The sequence below is a fragment of the Erythrolamprus reginae genome, chromosome 2 (genome assembly GCF_031021105.1).
Source record: "Erythrolamprus reginae isolate rEryReg1 chromosome 2, rEryReg1.hap1, whole genome shotgun sequence".
In the NCBI taxonomy this organism is placed as follows: Eukaryota; Metazoa; Chordata; class Lepidosauria; order Squamata; family Dipsadidae; genus Erythrolamprus; species Erythrolamprus reginae.
The window spans coordinates 181,855,931-181,876,023 of record NC_091951.1 but is presented as its reverse complement, the minus strand read 5'-3'; the positions used below and the strand labels follow the sequence as shown (position 1 = coordinate 181,876,023).

The 20,093-nt window shown below is 40.8% G+C and overlaps 1 protein-coding gene across 2 annotated transcripts in view; it reads left to right on the top strand.

Moving 5' to 3' along the window:
• Positions 1 to 19,344, top strand: part of LOC139161484 (retinol dehydrogenase 7-like) — a 41,105-nt gene extending 21,761 nt beyond the window's left edge. For both annotated transcript variants that reach the window (XM_070740672.1, XM_070740671.1), the window contains exons 3-5: positions 16,112 to 16,370; positions 16,949 to 17,109; positions 18,947 to 19,344. In XM_070740672.1, coding sequence (XP_070596773.1) covers positions 16,112 to 16,370; positions 16,949 to 17,109; positions 18,947 to 19,164 — 638 coding nt within the window. In that variant the 3' untranslated portion in view covers positions 19,165 to 19,344. The remainder of the gene's footprint in view (positions 1 to 16,111; positions 16,371 to 16,948; positions 17,110 to 18,946) is intronic.
• The last annotated feature ends 749 nt before the right edge of the window (positions 19,345 to 20,093 follow it).

Here is a 20,093-nt window from a genome sequence, read left to right as displayed (position 1 = left end):
CAATGCAACTAAATTTATTGTGTCTTGCTGAGTAAAATGTATCCCTGTTTACTGTGTTTTCATGGAGGTCCAACATATTAATTTTATTTAAATGTAACTTTTTCTTTTCTCCCCTCCCTGCTGTTAATTCCAAGTTGAAATCACCTGCTAAAATCACTATGCCTTCTGCAAAATTATCTAATTTACGCTTTACATTCATTATAAATTGTTTTGCATTTGCATTGGGGGCATAGATTACTGCTAAAGTTACTGCCTTGTTATTTATTTTCCCCTTGATGAATAACATTCTGCCGTCTTTGTCCCTTTTAATATTAATTAATTGGAATGATAGTCTTTGGTTAATCAAGATAGCCACGCCTCTACTTTTTGCCGTCCATCTCAACTCATAGACCCTTTGCCAATCGCTATTGGTAACTAATTTATCTGATCTTTTCCTCCCTTTGTGAGTTTCTGATAAAAATAAGATATCAGCTCTACTATCCCTAGCCAGCTTCATGATTCTATAACGTTTTTTCTGTGATGAAAGACCGTTTACATTCAATGACAATAAAACTATTTCACCCATTTTACATACTCTTAAAAGTGTTCCCCCCTCCTGCAAAACAGAGCCTGTTGGAAAAGTATTTATTAATTGTCTTGAACCCCCACCCTAGTGCCCCTTCCCTTGCACCCCCCCCAAAGGGGAGGCAACGAAAAGAATTTTCGTTATCCAAGAGGCACCCCTGGATTTACGTTCCACTAGAGAACTCCACCACCTTTCCCCTTTTAATGCAATAAAGAAAGACCTTCCCTCCTTCCCTCTTTATCCCTTGTTAGTTGGCATTGAATACACAAAGAAGAAGCTAGTTAGTTGAGAACAATAATACCATGTTGACAGATCAGCACAGTTCAGTTCATTATTTCTTCTTCTGGCGCGTAATTCTAGGTTCTTTTTTTTTTTTCTCTTTCCTGGAGTAAATCAAGTTCTTTTTGTAAAGCTGCAATTTTTTCATCTTTTCTTTGATCTGCTGTGCGAATTGGCTGGAGTGTAAACAAATCTTCTTCTCCTCTCCCACCTCCTACTGCTGGTTTATCCATCGCTGTTGATGCCTGGAGATTTACATCCAAATCGATCCCCAGCTGTTGGAGCAATTTCTTCCCCTCATCCAAGGATCTCGCCTGGAAAACTTTGGAATCTTTAAAAACAATTATTGTGGCAGGATGTCTCCAGGAGAAACGGATTCCTCCTTCATATAGTTGATTCGTGATACTTCTCATTTGGTTTCTCGCCTTGAGTGTTTCTGCAGACAAGTCTTTTAAAACGCGTATTGGAGTGGCTTTGTAATGTAAGTTTGGAATCTGCTTTAATTCTCTGAAGATTTCTGCTGCTCTCCTTTCTGAAATGAATCTCACGATAACATCCTTTTGATCTCCTTGACTACGAGAGCCAAATACCCAGTGTGCTCTTTCATATTCACCTGGGTCACATTTAATGTTATTTTCACCAAACCATTGATGAATTGCTTGGATAAGACGTTTACCCTCAGCAAAATCTTGTTTAAAGCCTCTCAAACGCAGATTGGCTCTTCTTTGTCTGTCTTCCAAATTATTTATGCGTAGTTCCTGGCGACTTTTTCACTCCTCCAGTATCACAATTCTCAGATCTTGTGTTTTTGACTGCTCTTTTAAATCAGTTACACCAGCACTAACGACAGCAATTGCCTTTTGCATCTCTTTGAGTAACTGCCCCATATTTGCAAATGCTGATAACAGTGAATCCATTTTTTCCTCCAGATCCGGGGTAGTCGCCATCTTTCCTTTGTTCTCTCTTTTTTCCCCTACTCACGTTTAAAACTGCAGCTTGCTCCTTCTTTGCTTCTTTTTTGTAAAGTTTTCAAAAACTCCGTTCAATCCGCTCCCCCTCAATCCACTTTACACCAAGCTAGAGAGGGTTGTCAGGGGTTAACTTTCACTTTTCCTAATTCACATTAGGGAGCTCTCTGTAGAGGCATCTATCTATTCCGACGCATGCGTAAATCCTGGTCCCATTCCATACTTCTATTAACGCTTTCCTAATTATATTTTTCTTAAAGTATGAATGAGTTTTAAGCTTTTCATACCAAACAAATGCATGCCAGCCTAACATTAGATCATGGCCTTCTAAGTTTAATAATCTTCTATTATCCAATGTTAGCCATTCTTTTATCCAAGATAATGCTGCTGCTTGATAATATAGTTTCCAATTCAGGAGGGAAAGCCCTCCTCTTTCTTTCAAATCTTCTAATGAACTTTGTTTTATTCTAGGTTTCTTACCTTGCCATGTAATTTTTTTAGTAATCTTAGTTAACTCATTAAAGAAATTCCCTCCAGGATTAATTGGGATTACCTGAAATAAAAACAATACTTTGGGTAAAATATTCATTTTAATTGTAGAGATTCTTCCTATTAAAGATAACTGTAAATTATTCCATATTTCCAAGTCATTTTTAATTTGACCTAATAATTTTATATAATTATCATTTTTTTGTGATAAGGCTTTAGCGGTAATCCAAATACCCAAATATTTTACTTTTTTGTTATTTTCATATTTGTTAATTTTTCTAGTTTGTTTGCCTGTGAATCCCTCATATTTTTTGTAAGTATTTGTGTTTTATACTTATTAATTTTCAAACCTGCCACTTTCCCATATTCTTCTATTAAATATATTAGTTTTAATATTGATGTCTTAGGGTCTTCTTGTTCTGTCTGGGTCCCCCAGACACCAACACCAACCAAAAAGAGTATCCAGACACACTGGTAAAAAGCAAAGGCAGTTTATATACTGGAAAGCAAACACAGGTAACAAAAACTGTTCTTACAGACAGGAACACGATGCAGTTTCACAGAGGTTTCACGAAGGCCAGACAATAAAACAGGATTCTTGCTGGCAAAAACAACTCTGGAGATAATAAAACCCATGCCTCCCCCAAGTCTTCCAGGCTTCTAGGCCACAAGCCAAGATTAGAGACGCCAAGAATCGAAGCAAGGTCACAGGACTCCCAGTTGATAACTCTCCACGAGACTGTAAGGGCGGGCCTGCCTTTTCACCCCTGCTGAGGAGAACCACACCCAAACCCAGCTGTTGCCAATTCAGGGATGGAAATATCTTTCTAATTGGCCCCTTCTTTGAGCTGCACGTCTCTGCCTCATGTCTATTATAGCCTGTGCGTCTTCATCCAATGAATCCAGGCTACTAGCTGGGGAGAGGGCCCCCCCGGGGGTCTCAGGCTGCTCTCCCTCCTCCTCCTCCTGACGTTCCTCTCCCCCGTCTGCCTGGTCCTCCCCCTCCTGGTCACTGTCCTCCTCCTCTGGGCATGGATCCGGCAGAGCTCCAGCCAGTCCCTGAGGAGCCTCAGGCTGAATCACAACATCTTCTATTATAAAAACAACATCATCTGCAAATGCTTGCACTTTATATATTTCTTTTTTGATCTGTAATCCTTTTATATCTTTTTCTGTTCTTATTTTTATTAATAATGTTTCTAAAGTTAAAATAAATAATAGTGGTGATATAGGACAGCCTTGTCTGATGCCGCTTTGTATTTCTAATCTTTCTGTTTGTTCATTATTTATTATAATCTTAGCATCTATTATATTGAAAAATTTAGTTCCCACATTCATCGTGATTAGTTGCATTTTCATGAAGAGCCAATCTACATTGTCGAATGCCTTTTTAGCATCCAAAAATACTAATGCCATTTGCTTTTCAGGATGTTGTTCATAATATTCTAAGGTATTTATTATTGTCCTCAAATTATTTTTAATTTGTCTGCCAGGTAAAAATCCATTCTGGTCTTCATGAATTATGTCATTTATAATATTTTTAAACATATAAGCATATATTGAAATAAACATATAAGCATATATTGAAATAAAAAAATTATAATCTACATTTAATAATGTGATTGGTCTATAATTTTCATTTTTTTCTTTTTCTGTTCTTTCTTTATGTATTAGCGTTATTAAAGTTTCTGTCCATGATCTAGGTAGTTTACCATCAGCTATTATCTTATTAAATATCTCTAACATATTTGAGGAAAGGATATCACTATCTAATTTGTAAAATTCCGCTGGAATTGCGTCGGGGCCCATAGCTTTGTTGTTCTTTTGATTTTTAAAAGATTGTTGCAATTCTGACATTGTAAAAGGTTTATTGAGTTTTTGTCATTGGTCTTCCGTTAATATTGGTAGGTCTATAGAACTCAAGTACTCAAAAATTTCATTTTCTTTTATTTCTTCCTTTTCGTATAATTTTTTATAGAATTCTAGTACTATTTCCTTCTTTTCATCTATTCTATGTCTTATTACGCCTTTACTATCTAATAGTTTTTTTTTAATAATTTTGGATTCTCTTTCTTTTCTTAATTTATAAGCCAACCATCTTCCTGGTTTGTTTGCATGTTCAAAATAATTTTGTTTAACTCTTTTAATTTTTTTCAGATATTTGTTCTTGTTCTATCAGCTTTATTTTGTGTTTTATTATATCACTCTGATTTTTAACTTTGTCATCATATTCATTCCGTTGCATTTCAAGTTCTAATTTTTTAATTCTGCTATTAATTTTTGGTATTGTGTCTTTTTCCCTTTATTTTTTTTTTTGCCATATAAGAAATTGTTAAGCCCCGAATATATGCTTTTGTTGTATCCCAAAGATTTTGTGGGGTTGTATCATTATTTTTATTTATTTTAAAAAATGATTCTAATTCTTTATCAATCCATTCTTTATATAAAGGATCCCGTAGAACGTTCCTATTCATATACCAATTTTTAAATTTTGCCTTTCTTATTCCAATATATGTGGATTATGGTCTGCCCAGCTGTTGGTTTCTAATTCTATATCTGTGATCTGTTCCATTGTATGAGCTGGAGCCCATGCCATATCTATTCTTGTCCATATTTTATGAGGATTTGAATAAAAAGTATATTGTTTATTTTGTGGGTGGTATTCATGCCATATATCTTTTAGCAACAATTCAGTACTCATTTTCCAAAAAGTTATTGGTAAAATTACCTTTTTTCCCCCTTTCCTTTTCCCTGAATAGTCCATTTGGCTATTCGAAATTGCATTGAAATCACCTACAATTAGCATACAGTGATCTCTCGGTTAGCGCGGGGGTTACGTTCCAAGACCTCCCGCGCTAACCGATTTCCGCGTTATATTGGATGCGGAAGTAAAACCACCATCTGCGCATGTGCGCCATTTTTTTCATGGCCGCACATGCGCAGATGGTGGAGTTTGCGTGTGGGCGGCGGGGAAGACCAAGGGAAGATTCCTTCAGCCGCCCAACAGCTGATCTGCTCCGCAGCGCGGAAGCAGCGAGGAGCCGAAGATGGGGTAAAGGCAAAGGGGAAACCCCATCTTCGGCTCCTCGCTGCTGCCGTGCTGCAGAGCGGATCAGGTGTTGGGCGGCTGAAGGAACCTTCCCTTGGTCTTCCCGCCAGATCACTTGCCGCTTGCCGCTTGCCAGTCCACACACGCCCCCCTGGATGAGCGGCCCCGCATGGCCCCAGCGCCGGACTCCGTTGCCGAACGGCGAAACCGGAAGGGGCAAGGTGGGGGAGAACGGGAGGCTCAGCATTCCGGCAGTCGCAGCGCTGGCTGTCAACTTTTCTTTTTAGCACTGGGGAGGCAAGTCAGCTCCTGCCCAGTTTTAAAAAGAAAAGTTGACAGCCAGCGATTGTTCCGCTGCCGCCAGCATGGAGCCCACGGGGGATTCGCCTTCCTCCCACCCGCAGCCGAGACTGATCGTGGGCTCCTTCGCAACCTCGGAGAGCTTCCAGGGCATGAAAGCTCACGAAAACCAGGAAGCTCTCCGAGGTTGCGAAGGAGCCCACGATCAGTCGGCTGCCGGCGGGAGGAAAGCGAATCCCCCGTGGGCTCCATGCTGGCGGCAGCGGAACAATCGCTGGCTGTCAACTTTTCTTTTTAAAACTGGGCAGGAGCTGACTTGCCTCCCCAGTGCTAAAAAGAAAAGTTGACAGCCAGCGCTGCGACTGCCGGAATGCTGAGCCTCCCGTTCTCCCCCACCTCGCCCCTTCCGGTTTCGCCGTTCGGCAACGGAGTCCGGCGCTGGGGCCATGCGGGGCCGCTCATCCAGGGGGGCGTGTGTGAATGCCACGGGGCTGGGCTCGGCTCCCCCCTCGGCTCCCCCCCTTACCAGCCCCGCCGTGGAAGGCTCCATTCTGTTCCCTGCTGGCCCGATTGAGCGGCCGGCGGTCTCCATTCAGGGAACAGACGTCCACCCCCTCCTCGGAGTCCCCGGCACCCAGCGTCCCCACGCCGCCTCCACCTCCCGGTAATGCGCCCGACCTCTGCCTCTCTCTTTCTCTCTCATATACCACGCCGGCAACAGGGAGAGAAAGAGAGAGAGAACTAGCGTGGACTTATTTTTTATTTTTTAATATTTTATTTTTTTAATTAATATTTTTTGAAAAACCGCATTGCAGCGTTTCGCGCTAATCGAGAACGCGCAAATCGAGGGACCACTGTATTATCTATTGATAATTCCATTATTTTATCATGTAATTCCTTGTAAAATTGTTTTTGATTATCATTCGATGCATATATAGATATAATAACGAGAGGTTTTGGTTCTAGATATAATTGCACCATTAAAATTCTACCTTCACAATCACTATATATCTGTTTAGACTCTATTGTTTCATCAATATATATTGCTACACCTCTTTTTTTTTGGTTCGCTAAGCTAGTATATAGTTTCCCTAATTTTGCTTTATTAAGTAGTTCTCTGTTTGATTTTTTAATATGAACTTCTTGTAGAATATTTATTTGTGCTCTTTGTTTTTTAAGTTTTGTCAATATTTGGTTTCTTTTTCTAGGGTTATTCAATCCATTCACGTTGACTGAAAAGATTTTTAAATCTTGTAACATCTCTATTTATAGTATTTTTTGTTTCTTTAGGTTCTCTCAATCTGCTACTTAAGACCAATTCCTGTTGAATTTGTGGTTGTTTCTTTCTGACTTCTTGTATTTCCTCCCTCTCTTTACCGGCAGCCCCCTGTTGCTCTTCTTTATTTTTGAATTCTTTATTTGGTTGTTCTGTTCTATCCAATCCATTTTGCACAAAGAAAGCTCTTGCTTGTTCTGCACTCTCAATCTTGATCCTTACACCTTGCCAAAATAAGGAAAGTCCTTCTGGTACGAGCCAACGGAAAGTTATATTTTGTTTAATTAGTACTATAATAAGGAAATAATATTCTGGTTTCTCTCACTCTCCTGACGAACTTGATATGAACCTCTCTTGCAAGGTTGTGCCTCCTTACATAGCCAGTCTGGACTCTATATATTTCATCTATTTCTTTTATAAGTTCTTGTGGATCCATCTGAAGTATTTCTCCTATTATTTCTGCCATCTTTACAGGTAGATCTTCATCCTACTCTTCGCTTATATTTTGAAATCTCAGTCCATGTGAGGCTGAATGAAGTCCAAGATTAGTTATTGCTTCATCAAAGCCTCTGTTAATTGCAAAATTATGTTCTTCATATTCTTCCAACTTTTGTACTACGTCTTCTACTTTATCTTCCATTGTTTTGATTCTTTTTTCATTCTCCTATAAGTTTTGTTGTATGACTTTAATGTTTTCCGTCCATCTCTTTCATGCTGCCTTTCACTTCTCCCATTTCAACTTTCAGATCTCCCATCTCTGTTTTCAAATCTCCGATCTCAGTTTTCAGGTCTCCCATCTCAGATTTCATTTCAGATTTCATTTCTTCTAAGTATTTTTTGACTTCCTCTCTATTTGTATCCATTGAAGTTTGAGTTTTCTGCATGAAATCTTGGATGGAAGCTAAGGCGTCTTGTATAGACTGGAAGTTTGATTCTGTTGAAGTTTTCTCTTTTTCTTTATCCTTAGCCAACATTGTTGTTATTGATCTCTGTTGTAGTGGAGATGGTACTGGAGATACCTTCGGGGTAGAAGTTAGAGTGGATGCCTGTTTTTTGTTGTTGTTGTTGTAATAGTAGTCGTACTTTGCATCTTAAAAGCACCTCTCATATCTCTGTAACTTTATATTCTATCTTCAAATTGGTAATACAATATCTTAACTTACTCACTATTTTTCTTAAAAATAAGATTGTATTTTTAAAAACTGAGTAATATTACAATGAAGACAAGATAATAAATGGATTAGACAATATAAAAAACAATAGTAAAACAATCAAATAATAGTCCTCATTTAATGAATAAACCAAGAAGAGAGACTTAATCGAAAATTAATCAAGGACTTAATCAAAAACACCTTAATTACGAACAACTATATCTAACAATAATTTCAAAGCACACCCTTAATTACTTATTTTCACTTCAATTAAAACAATTAAACAATCAATATATATATGTATATTTAAAGAAATTAATAAAGGAATATGAAAAAGAAAGGGAAAGGGAGCATATATAGCTAAGAAATAGAGAAATTCGAAGAAAATAAAAAACAGAAGAAGAGAAAAAAAAGAAAAGAGGATAAATCAATTACTTCTCATAAAGGACAACCTGTCTATATAGGTTAGGGGGTATACCAGATCGAGGGGGGGGGGAAATGAACTTCTAGCAGATCATTTTAATTCTATTGTCTATATTCAAAAGGAAAGCCGATAGTTTAAAATGTAGTAGAAAGAGAAGGGGGGAAAAAAGAAAAGAAAAATATGTGTATATATAAAAAAATAATTCAGGTCAGTAAATACTTGATTAATAGGTAGGTGATTCCAAATGTATGAAAACAAAATTTTAAAATTAGTTCTTCAGTCCTTCGTAGATCTTCTTTCTTCTTTGTTCTATCTGTCTTTTATTCTGTAATATATAGTCAGTGATATTTATTCCATTCTCTCATTGTCAATTCGTAATTTATTTTAGTTGTAAACTAAGCCAATGTCCAATACAATTCAAAATCCTCTGCCTATAGTCCACAATCCATAAAAGAGAAAGGAACAAATGTATGTAATAATAATATCCAAAAAAACACCTTTAATCCAAATAGTCCACACTGATGTTTTCTTCTATTTATAATCCGAAAATTGGGAAATCAGTTCATTAATGTATAAGTTCATTGTGGAAAAGATTTTAATCCATGCGCTGCAATTTCTTTTAAAATAGTCCACTTAAGAATTTATCAGGATCTCACAAAAGTTCGTAGAAATTCATTTTATAAAATCCAAGTAATTTATATTAGCAAAATTCAGTCAATAAATTTCAAAAACCAGAATCCAAAATCTAATATTCAATAATTAAAGTGTAGGGTTTTAAAAAAAATAGACAGTTAGACAAAGAGAAGTAGATCCGGCAGTAGCTTACTTTTGCGGAAGGATTTAACTCTGAAAAGTAAACTTTTTCTCTGTTCGCCTTTTATGCTCAAGTTCTTCGCTTTTTAAGTATTATGTTGTATCCTGAAATGGCTACCTTGTAACTCTGTAAATAGTTTGTTCCTCTTTCCAGCGCTGTCTGAGCCCAAGCAGGAAGTCGCTCCTGATTGGCTCAGACGCGGCCGGCTCTAGCTGTGGCGGGAACCGCAAATATATAAAAGGAGCGGTTTCTCCAGGCAGAGTCAGTCGGTACTCGCTGAATTGTCACTTTGCCTTGCTGAGCTGTCACTTGTTCTCAGAGCTGAATAAAAGTACCGATTGCTCAAAACCCTGCCTCTGGGTCTACTTCACTGGCGACGAACGGACGGAAGAAACATCGCGTGCAAAATGAACAAAGTCCAGATCGGCCAGGCTCCGGAACTCTTCAATCCCGAGAAAACGACCTGGGACGAATACATGACCACCTTCGAGATCTTCCTCGAGGCGGCGGGAATACAGGACGCCGAAGCCGATCGCAGACGGGCTATTTTCCTTAATTACTGCGGCGCAGAAATCCGTGGACTTGCCCAGACTCTCACCGAACCGGAGCAAGCAAGAACCGTAGCGTGGGACGTCCTACAGGAAAAGCTAGCGAGCCACTTCAAGCCGACCAAACCAGCCATGGTTTTTCGGCATCAATTTTCCATGATGGCTCAGAAGGAAACCGAGTCGATCAACCAGTTTACAACGCGGCTTCGAACGGTACTTGCTCAATGCAAGTTTAAAGACCCGGAAGCTCGCCTCACCGACGCCTTGGTTTTCGGCATGAAAAACAGCACAGTGAGAAATAAACTCCTCACCGAAGAAGAGCCGACTCTACAAACCGTGATTAAACTAGCGCAAACCGCAGAAACAGCCGACGCAGCGGCTAGAGAATTGAAAGAGCACGGAAGGCGAGAACTCATTGCCAAAATTGACTCCGTTTCTCCCAGCGCCGTGGAATCAGACGACCTCAGCCAACCAACTCACAGCGGGGACAACTGCCTCCTGGTGCAAGACCAGCCGAGACATCTTAGAGCTACTCACCCAGCCCCCTGCGCGGGCTGCCGGGGAAATCACCAGCGCCATCGATGCCCTTTCCGAGACGCTACATGCCGCCGCTGCAACCGTAGAGGCCACATCGCCATCGCGTGCAGAGCAACGGCACCGGAAGAAACATTCGCCACACCGCAATACCAGCGACCACAAAACCAGACCCCCCAATCGCGAGAAAGGAGACCGTTCCGCAACTCGGGTCAAAGGAACTACTCAACCGCTAACCGCGACTACTATAGAGGTAACTCTCAATTTTCCGTGAATAACACGGCAACCAAAAAAGGGGCTAAAATTGTTATCTCACTGTTACTCAATAACCAGCCTTGCTCAATGGAGCTGGATACGGGCTCTAGATATACCATCATGCCCTGGGAAAAGTTTAAACTGTATATGCCTAATGTGTCTAAGGCTGACCTAAATCAAACCTCTTTGGTGATTAGAGACTTTCAAGGGGGAGTAATCTCGGTCCTGGGAACAGCAAATGTACCTATCGCATTCAAAAATGTTAAATGTACCCTTCCCATGCTTATTGTAACGGGGGCCAAGCACTCTCTTCTGGGTTTAGCGTGGATGGAACCATTGGGGATCGAAATTTCGGGTGTGTGTAATGTAAACTGTGATAATATGCCTAACTTTGTGAAAGAGTTCCCTGAAGTGTTCAGCCCCACCTTGGGTTTGTATAAGGGGCCCCCTATATCATTCTCTATTGACCCCAAGGTCCCACCGATCAGACTAAAACCTCGCAGGGTCCCCCTTCCGCTCCTCCCCAAACTAGATATACAGCTGGATAAACTCATTAGCCAAGGTATTTTGGTCCCTGTGGAACAGGGGCCATGGGAAACTCCCATAGTTACACCTCTGAAGCCAGATGGTTCTTTAAGAGTTTGCGCTGATTACAAATCGACCCTAAATAAGGCACTCCAACACCACCCCTACCCCATCCCGGTTATGCAACAACTTCTACACTCCCTGGGGGAGGGGAAAAGGTTCGCAAAGATCGACCTGGCGCAAGCTTACCAGCAACTTCCGGTCGATGAACAAACAGCAAACGCCCAAACAATTGTAACGCACAGAGGGGCTTTCAAATGCACGAGGTTACAGTTTGGGGTAAGCATAGCCCCAGGAATATTCCAGAGCATTATGGAACGCCTATTGTCAGGGGTAAATGGGGCCATTCCATACTTTGATGACATCTTAATTGCAGGGGAAAACCAGGAACAAGTAAACAAAAGAATAAGGGAAGTACTTAAGAGGTTACAGGACAAAGGATTAAGAATCAAGCCTGATAAATGTGTCTGGGGAACCAACAGTATAGAATTCCTAGGATATAAAATAGATAAAGAAGGCATCCACCCAACAACAGAAAAGCTGAGAGCAATTAGAGAAGCCCCAGAACCACGAGATAAGAATGAGCTGCAGGCATTTTTAGGCCTCCTTAATTTTTATTCCGTTTTCTTAAAGCAGAAGGCAACAGTAGCAGAGCCTCTCCATCGTTTACTCCAGAAGGAGGCCCGCTGGACATGGGGGAAAACTGAACGTGAAGCTTTTTCGCAAGTAAAGAATTTATTAACTTCTAAAAGTGTAGTAGTCCAATATAGTGCTTCTCTACCCATAAGGCTCACGTGCGACGCTTCGCCGTACGGCATAGGAGGAGTCCTAGCTCACGTTCTACCAAATAAGACAGAGGCCCCAATAGCATTTTTCTCAAGAACCATGACCAGCACAGAGAGGAATTATAGTCAGTTAGACAAGGAGGCTCTAGCGTTAGTGGCAGGAGTAAAGAAGTTTCACAATTATATTTTTGGAAGAAGTTTTGAACTAGTCACTGACCACAAGCCCCTACTAGGCCTGCTAGCCCCCAACAAGCCCACTCCACCTTTTATGTCTCCAAGACTAATCAGATGGGCTCTTTTCCTCTCAGGGTACCAGTATGAGCTCACCCACAAGGGGGGGAAGGAAATCAATCACGCAGACGGCCTCAGCAGGTGCCCCATAACAGACTTAGTGGAAGACCCTGTCCCTTCCACAGATGTACTAATGATAGAACTCGAGGATAACCCACTAACCACGGCCAAAGAGGTAGCTGCACACACGCAGCAAGATCAAATCCTTAAACAAGTGGTGAACTGTGTTCTAAGGGGATGGCAAAATGATGTTGTGAAACCTGAATTGTGTGATTTTAAAAACAAAAGACTTGAATTATCTTATGTAAAGGGTTGTCTGCTGTGGGGGGATAGAGTGATCATCCCCAAAAGCCTGAGGGAAAAGGTACTCAAAATGTTACATGTGGGTCATCCTGGGATTGTCAGGATGAAGAGCCTGGCAAGGGGGCATTTATGGTGGCCAGGGCTGGATGCTGACATTGAAAGTTGGGTATCAAAATGTGACCCGTGCCAGGAGTCACGGCCTAGTCCCCCCAAAACAACTCCAGCTGAGTGGGAACAGCCTACTGGTCCGTGGTCTAGAATCCACATTGATTTTGCTGGCCCAGTGGGGTCCCAGTATTTCTTGATAGTGGTTGATGCCTTCTCCAAATGGGTGGAAATAATAGCAATGAACAACATAACCACAAGTGCCACCATCAAGGTATTGAGTAGACTGTTTGCATCCCATGGTTGCCCAGATATCTTAGTGTCTGACAATGGGCCACAGCTAACAGCCAGGCAATTCGAATTGTTCCTAGATGGCCTAGGAGTCAGGCATGCCCTCATCTCGCCTTATTCGCCCTGGGCTAATGGATTGGCAGAACGTTACGTTCGTGTGGCGAAGGAGGCATTGCGCAGGTCAGGCCCTGGGGATGTACAACAAAACCTGGACCAATTCTTACTCACCCAACACATTACCCCTAACTCGCACACACATGTAAGCCCTGCAGAGTTATTGATGGGAAGAAAATTGAGGTCACCACTAGACAGGTTAAACCCAAGGTTCTGTGTTAATAATAACCAAATGTGTGTAAAACCTGAAAGAGAAATGTATTTGGGACAAAATGTATATGTAAAAAGTTTTGATGGAAATGTAAACTGGATGAAAGGAATTGTTGTTAAGCAAAATGCACCTAAGACTTATATTGTAAAACTAGAGGATGGTCGTTTGTGGAAACGACACATAGACCACATTCGGAAGCGAGCAGAAAATCAATTGCCACAAACCGCCGACATGGACTCTTCCCCTTCAACAGACTTTAGTACATTGCCCGAGCTAAGAAACACGCAAAGAGACTTATCGGGCCAGGGGGGACCATCCAGCGACGCCGAGCCATCCTCGTCCTCCGAAGCCTTCGTTGGGCCCGCCAGGCCAAGTCCGCCGCGCCGGGAGAACAGCGGCGAGCCATCCTCCACAGTCAGTGGCGAAGGAGAAATTGAACTGCGCAGGTCAGCGCGAGCTCCTCGGAGGCCCCACCGATTGGACGACTTTGTCACATGGCTTTCTTGATGGATGTGTCCAACTATGAGGGGAGGGGTGTTGTATCCTGAAATGGCTACCTTGTAACTCTGTAAATAGTTTGTTCCTCTTTCCAGCGCTGTCTGAGCCCAAGCAGGAAGTCGCTCCTGATTGGCTCAGACGCGGCCGGCTCTAGCTGTGGCGGGAACCGCAAATATATAAAAGGAGCGGTTTCTCCAGGCAGAGTCAGTCGGTACTCGCTGAATTGTCACTTTGCCTTGCTGAGCTGTCACTTGTTCTCAGAGCTGAATAAAAGTACCGATTGCTCAAAACCCTGCCTCTGGGTCTACTTCATATTAGGTTCCAAAATTTTACCTCGTTTTGTGCTTTATATCTTTCTTTCTTCCTGTAAATCTTCTTACTGTGGACTTCTATTCAATTCTTTTGCTTCCTCCGTATACGGATCGCTATGGCCGCATCCCTGCCGGTGCTGGGACACAGTTCTTCATGCTGCAGTTGCGGGGCTTTCCTTACCCTTTGGGGCAGTGGCGTTCTGCCCCTAGGGATCCAGGAGACCCCTTGTTCTAAAATGAACCCTCCAACCTCAATCAAAGCGCAAATTGCACCCTGCAGCAAAGAAAGTGGAAGAACGGAGACAGAGCACTGTCACCGTCCTCCCAGCGCGATCCGATCGCCACCCGGAATGAGTTATTTCCATTTGTACTTGTTCAAATATATAATCATTCCAACATTTTAGTGTCCATTTATTTATTTTTATTTTTATTTATTGATTTTGTCCAATACACAATACACATTGAAGAGAATAGACAAGTAATAATATATATAAAGAAAAGGATAGGAGAAAAGATATAAAAATAGAGAAGATATATGAAAGGAAGAAAAGATAAAGGAGATAAAGGAGAGATAATTGGACAGGCGACGGAAGGCACACTAGTGTACTTATGCACGCCCCTTACTGACCTCTTAGGAACCTGGAGAGGTCAATCGTGGATAGTCTAAGGGGAAAATGTTATGGGTTTGGGGTTGACACTACTGAGTCAGGTAATGAGTTCCACGCTTCGACAACTCGATTGCTGAAGTCATATTTTTTACAGTCAAGTTTGGAGTGGTTAATATTAAGTTTGAATCTGTTGCGTGCTCTTGTATTGTTGCGATTGAAGCTGAAGTAGTCATTGACAGGTAGAACGTTGCAGCATATCCTTCCATCCATATACTATAGTTGCATGAACAGCTTTTATCATAGTCCTTAAAACTTCTTGTTCTTCTGTCTTCAATCCTTGTGCAGTATTCCCTCAATTTTCACAGATTTGAAAGTATGTACCACGGTTTTTCAAAAATATTAATTAAAAAATACTTAACTGTTTTTTCCCTATACAGTACCACAGTTTTTCCCGCCCGATGATGTCATATGTCATCACCAAACTTTCATCTGCCTTTAATAATTATATTTTAAATAAACTTTAATAAATAAGCATGGTGAGTAATAATCTAAATGGTTGCTAAGGGAATGGGAAATTGTAATTTAGGGGTTTAAAGTGTTAAGGGAAGGCTTGTGATACTGCTCATAGCCAAAAATAGTGTATTTACTTCCGCATCTCTATTTTGCGGAAATTCGACTTTCATGGGCGGTCTCGGAATGCATCCCCCGTGAAAATTGAGGGAACACTCTATTTCTTTAATACCTCCTTCTATTCCGTCCCAACCCACCTGCAATTCATTTTTAGCTATTCCATCTATTATTCAAATTATTTACTCCATTCCATGCTTCTCACTCCAAGCAGCCCAGGCTTGAAAGTGCATAGCTGGGGTGGAAGAGCAGACCTACTTAACAAGCTACAAAACTGCTCCAAGCCTGGGTGCCTTGTGGGCGCTGGAAGTACCAGCCTTCCCCGCCCAGTCAGTCCAGTCTCACTCCACACACCGATTCCCCCAGTGCCAATCGTGGATTGCTATCGATTCGCCCCAGCCCAGATGTCATCATGGATGATCTGCGCATGTGCAGAAGTGCATGCACATCTCAGAACCAATAGCAAAAGTAAGTGAAACCCACCACTGCCCAGTGCCCCATGCACGCAACACCCCAAAATTTTCCACAAATTTTATCTGAATAAAACGGTATGGATCAAACTTCCCTCTTGCTGACTTTCATATTTTTGGAAGGGTTATTACTGGATTTTATCTCTGGGAGTCATTCATGGCATAAAAAGGAGAACTGTTGCAATTGGGGTTCCAACTAAGATTATTCCAAGATGGAATCATGAAGATCCTCCTGAATCTGACTTTTTTTTCCCTCACAGGACTTTGGGGGTTAGTAAATAACGCAGGCATTAATTACCCGGTTGCTCCCAATGAGTGGCTGAGGAAGGAGGACTTTGCTAAGGTGCTGGATGTCAACTTGCTTGGGCTGATTGACGTGACCCTCCACATAGTGCCCCTGGTGAGGAGAGCCAGAGGGAGAGTGGTCAACCTGTCTAGTGCAGTGGGAAGACTAGCATCCCCCGGAGGCGGGTATTGCGTATCCAAGTTTGCTGTGGAAGCCTTCTCAGACGCTCTGAGGTAAAATATAAACTTTGTAGCTATTTTCCTTTCAGGATCTAATCTGGGTCAGTCCCCAGAACAGAGATTTTGCCTTCTGAGCTTTTGGACTTGTGCTGAAGCTCATCTCCAAGGAACGCCTCTCTAGTAGAATGTGTAATTTATAAAATGATTTAATGTTGGCCTATGATTGTCTTTAAAATGTCTAAAGGTACTTCAAATCTATGTTGGAAATGTTGGTGACCCAAAGAGTCATTTTAATCATGCTTGGTGGACTTGCAGAGAAGCCAGACAATTTCAGATTCAAATACACACAAAGATACAAAGCATTGAACTGAAACTAGGACTGGATAGACAATTAGAAAACATTGTAGAAGATTGTTTTTATATATGATAACTGGCTGCGAGTTTTTACGTGCCCAACAATGAAAAGATTCTGAAATACCTACAAAGAAACTCAAGGCAGCTTAAATAAGCCCCAAGGAGCATTTATCGCTGGAGTAGCGTATAACTCAGTCTCCCTTCTCCTAGTCTTAATCTTATTCACACCACCCTTCTGGCTCTCTGTATGTAAAGGTAATCCTTTTGTTCCAATACAGGCGAGAGCTTTCTCCTTTCGGAATCAAAACCAGCATCATTGAACCTGGAGGCTTTGCCACAAAAATGCTCAATAGTCCAGATGAGTACTACTCAGAAGGTGTTTTCAAGCAAATACCCCCACATGTCAAAGAATGTTACGGACAACAATACCTGGATGACTGTGAGTAAAAGGAGAACTGTATAAGGGTTTTTGTCTCTGTAGTAGCAGGAGCAGGAATCAACTCCCCCCAGAGATTAGAACGGCCCCCACCCTCCTTGTCTTTCGGAAATTACTCAAGGCCCACCTTTGTCGCCAGGCATGGGGGAGTTAGGATATTCCTTCCCCTAAGCCATTACAAGTTATGTATGGTATGTTTGTGTGTATGTTTGGTTTTTATAATAAGGGTTTTTAATTGTTTTATTAAATTGGATTGTTACATGTTGTTTTTTATCATTGTTGTTAGCCGCCCCGAGTCTGCGCAGAGGGGCGGCATACAAATTCAATAAATAATAATAATAAAGGTAACCAAAGCCAACACAAGACATTTGGCAGCTTAAAATAAGTCAGGAACGGTTGCCCTTCATCTACTCACTGATGGTGATGGTGCAATAACAGATTAAATATTGAGCATGCCTTTTCCAAATCCAGCACAAGCAGTGTAGACCCCACTGCAGAAAATTTATTACAGTTGTGAAAATTAGCCTGGTTATTTTCTCACATTTGGTAGAAAAGCCCATGTTTCTCCATCTTGGCACAGTACGAATTGTAAAATAGCAATTTGCTACCCTTTCAGGATGTTTAATGCATCCTGCTTGAAGTGATTGTCTCAATTCACTTCATTGCAGGCCCGAGCCTTGAGTTGACAGGCCCTACCCATCCCATAGCCGTTCCACTTTTGAAGCATCATACATATTTTCTTTTAAAATATATATATATATATATTATAATACAAAGATTAAAAAAAAGAGCAAGTATATATTGTTTTACATCTTATATCATCTTATACCATTTCAGAACATCATCATAATTATATAGTCTTTGTGCTTAACTTCTAAATGTTTTGTACAAGTATTTTATATCATTTCAAAGCGTGATCATCATTATGTCATCGTTGAGCTCAAATTCTAAACTTTCTATACAAATAATTTATACAATACTGCCCTTAATTACCCCATTCCCCCCCTTTGAACTGTTATATTAACAGTTCCAGATTTCTTTTAAGTATCAATGTGCAGCATATGGCAACAGCGGTTATTAGAGCTTTGTTCTGTCATATAATTAATCTAAAATCAGATTGGATTGATCTTAATGTCAAGTTGTCTGATGATTCTCAGAACATATTGTTTATTCACTACCATTATTGTTATTATTTATATTCTTATTTTGGTTTTGAGAAATGATTACAAAAATTTATGATTGTGCAGAAATGGATAGATTAACCCAAAAACTCAAAAACAAAGAAGACTCAAAATATTAGGAAATTTGGAATAAATTTTATGACTGGGTAGAAACAAGGAAGAAAGATCATACATATTTTCAGCTACCTCTTTGGGCTGAGGAGATAACTTTCCATTGTTCGCTCTTTTTAGCATTAACATTTAGACTTACCATATATACCGCTTCACAGTGCTTTACAGCCCTCTCTAAGCGGTTTACAGAGAATAAGCCTATTGCCCCCAACAATCTGGGTCTTCATTTTACTGACCTTGGAAGGACGGAAGGCTGAGTCAACCTTGAGCCTATTGAGATTCAATCTGGCAGATGGTGATCAGCAGAAATAGCTTGCAGTATTGCACTCTAAACCCTGCACCACCGAGGCTCTTAACACACAACAAGGATACTGGACACCTTAGCACACAATAAAGGTACTGCACACCTTGTCTCCCACTCTGCCTTTCTCCTAGCACAGACAGTTGGAAACAAACACCCCCCCCCCATTTTTTTCTATATAAAATATAGCATAGAAACTATTATAGAAAGATAACCCATTGACTGATTGTTACTTAATATTTCTTAGATTACAAACTTATGCGCCGAATCACGATGCTCAGCAGCAAGAACTTCAGCTTGGTCACGGATTGCATAGAACACGCTTTGACATCTCATCATCCTCGCACCCGTTACTCACCCGGCTGGGATGCAAAATTCTTCTTCTTGCCTTTATCTTATCTGCCAACCGTAATGACAGATTTTATACTGAGAATGATTTTTCCAAAACCAGCACAAGCAGTGTAGACCCCACTGCAGAAAATGTATTACAGTTGTCCAAATGAGCAATCAAATTAATTTCAGTGTTAGTGACAACGGGTAAGACAATTTAACCGATGCAAGAATAATGCATATTTTCAGCCCCACTGTTTAAGAACTTGAAAGTCGTCAGTCTTTGAAGTAAAGGAACAGAAAGATTCGCAAAAAGTTGTTTTGTTTGTTTATTCCTCTTAAAACAAGAGGTTAGGAAGTCATCTATTATATCTATTATGCTTTCATTTGGATTTCTGGATAGAGTGGGGGTGACCCAAGGGGGAGGTGCCTTTGCACTAATATTCCAGACTGTTACATCATCAAGAAGCCAAGTGATGTGTAGTGAAATGGTCTTTGAATTTAGCAAGCCAAAAAGCGTGGGTCAGGCAGAGGATGCGTGACAGTATTTCAATGGCTAAATTAATCTGTCAAACCATTTGGGCTGCAGTCAGTTTTACAGTTCCGAAAATCCTTGGCAAACTTTTCTTTCTCTTGAGGGCCACGCCATATTGACTTGTAATATAATTTTTGTAGTATATTGTTGCATTTGGCTAACTAACATGGGTTTTGTGGTATATTGTTGCATTGGCTAACTAAAATTGTATTGTAAAATTTCCTTTTTTAAATGTATTGGATTTCAGCAAAACAAATTTCAATGAAATGGGGGAATATTTAAATAATGAATTAAAGGGGGAGGGGTAAAATGGTAGGAGCAAGCACCCAGTGGACTGTATTTAAAAAGGCCATCTTAAAGCCACTGGACTGTATGTAAGGAAAATAACTAAAGGTAAAAAGAAGAAGAAACCGCTATGGTTTAGTAATGATGTAAGGGCTGTAGTCAATGAAAAAAAATCTGCCTATAGGAGGTATAAAAAGTCTGGAAGTATAGCTGACAGAAAGGTGTATAAAATGAGACAGAAGGA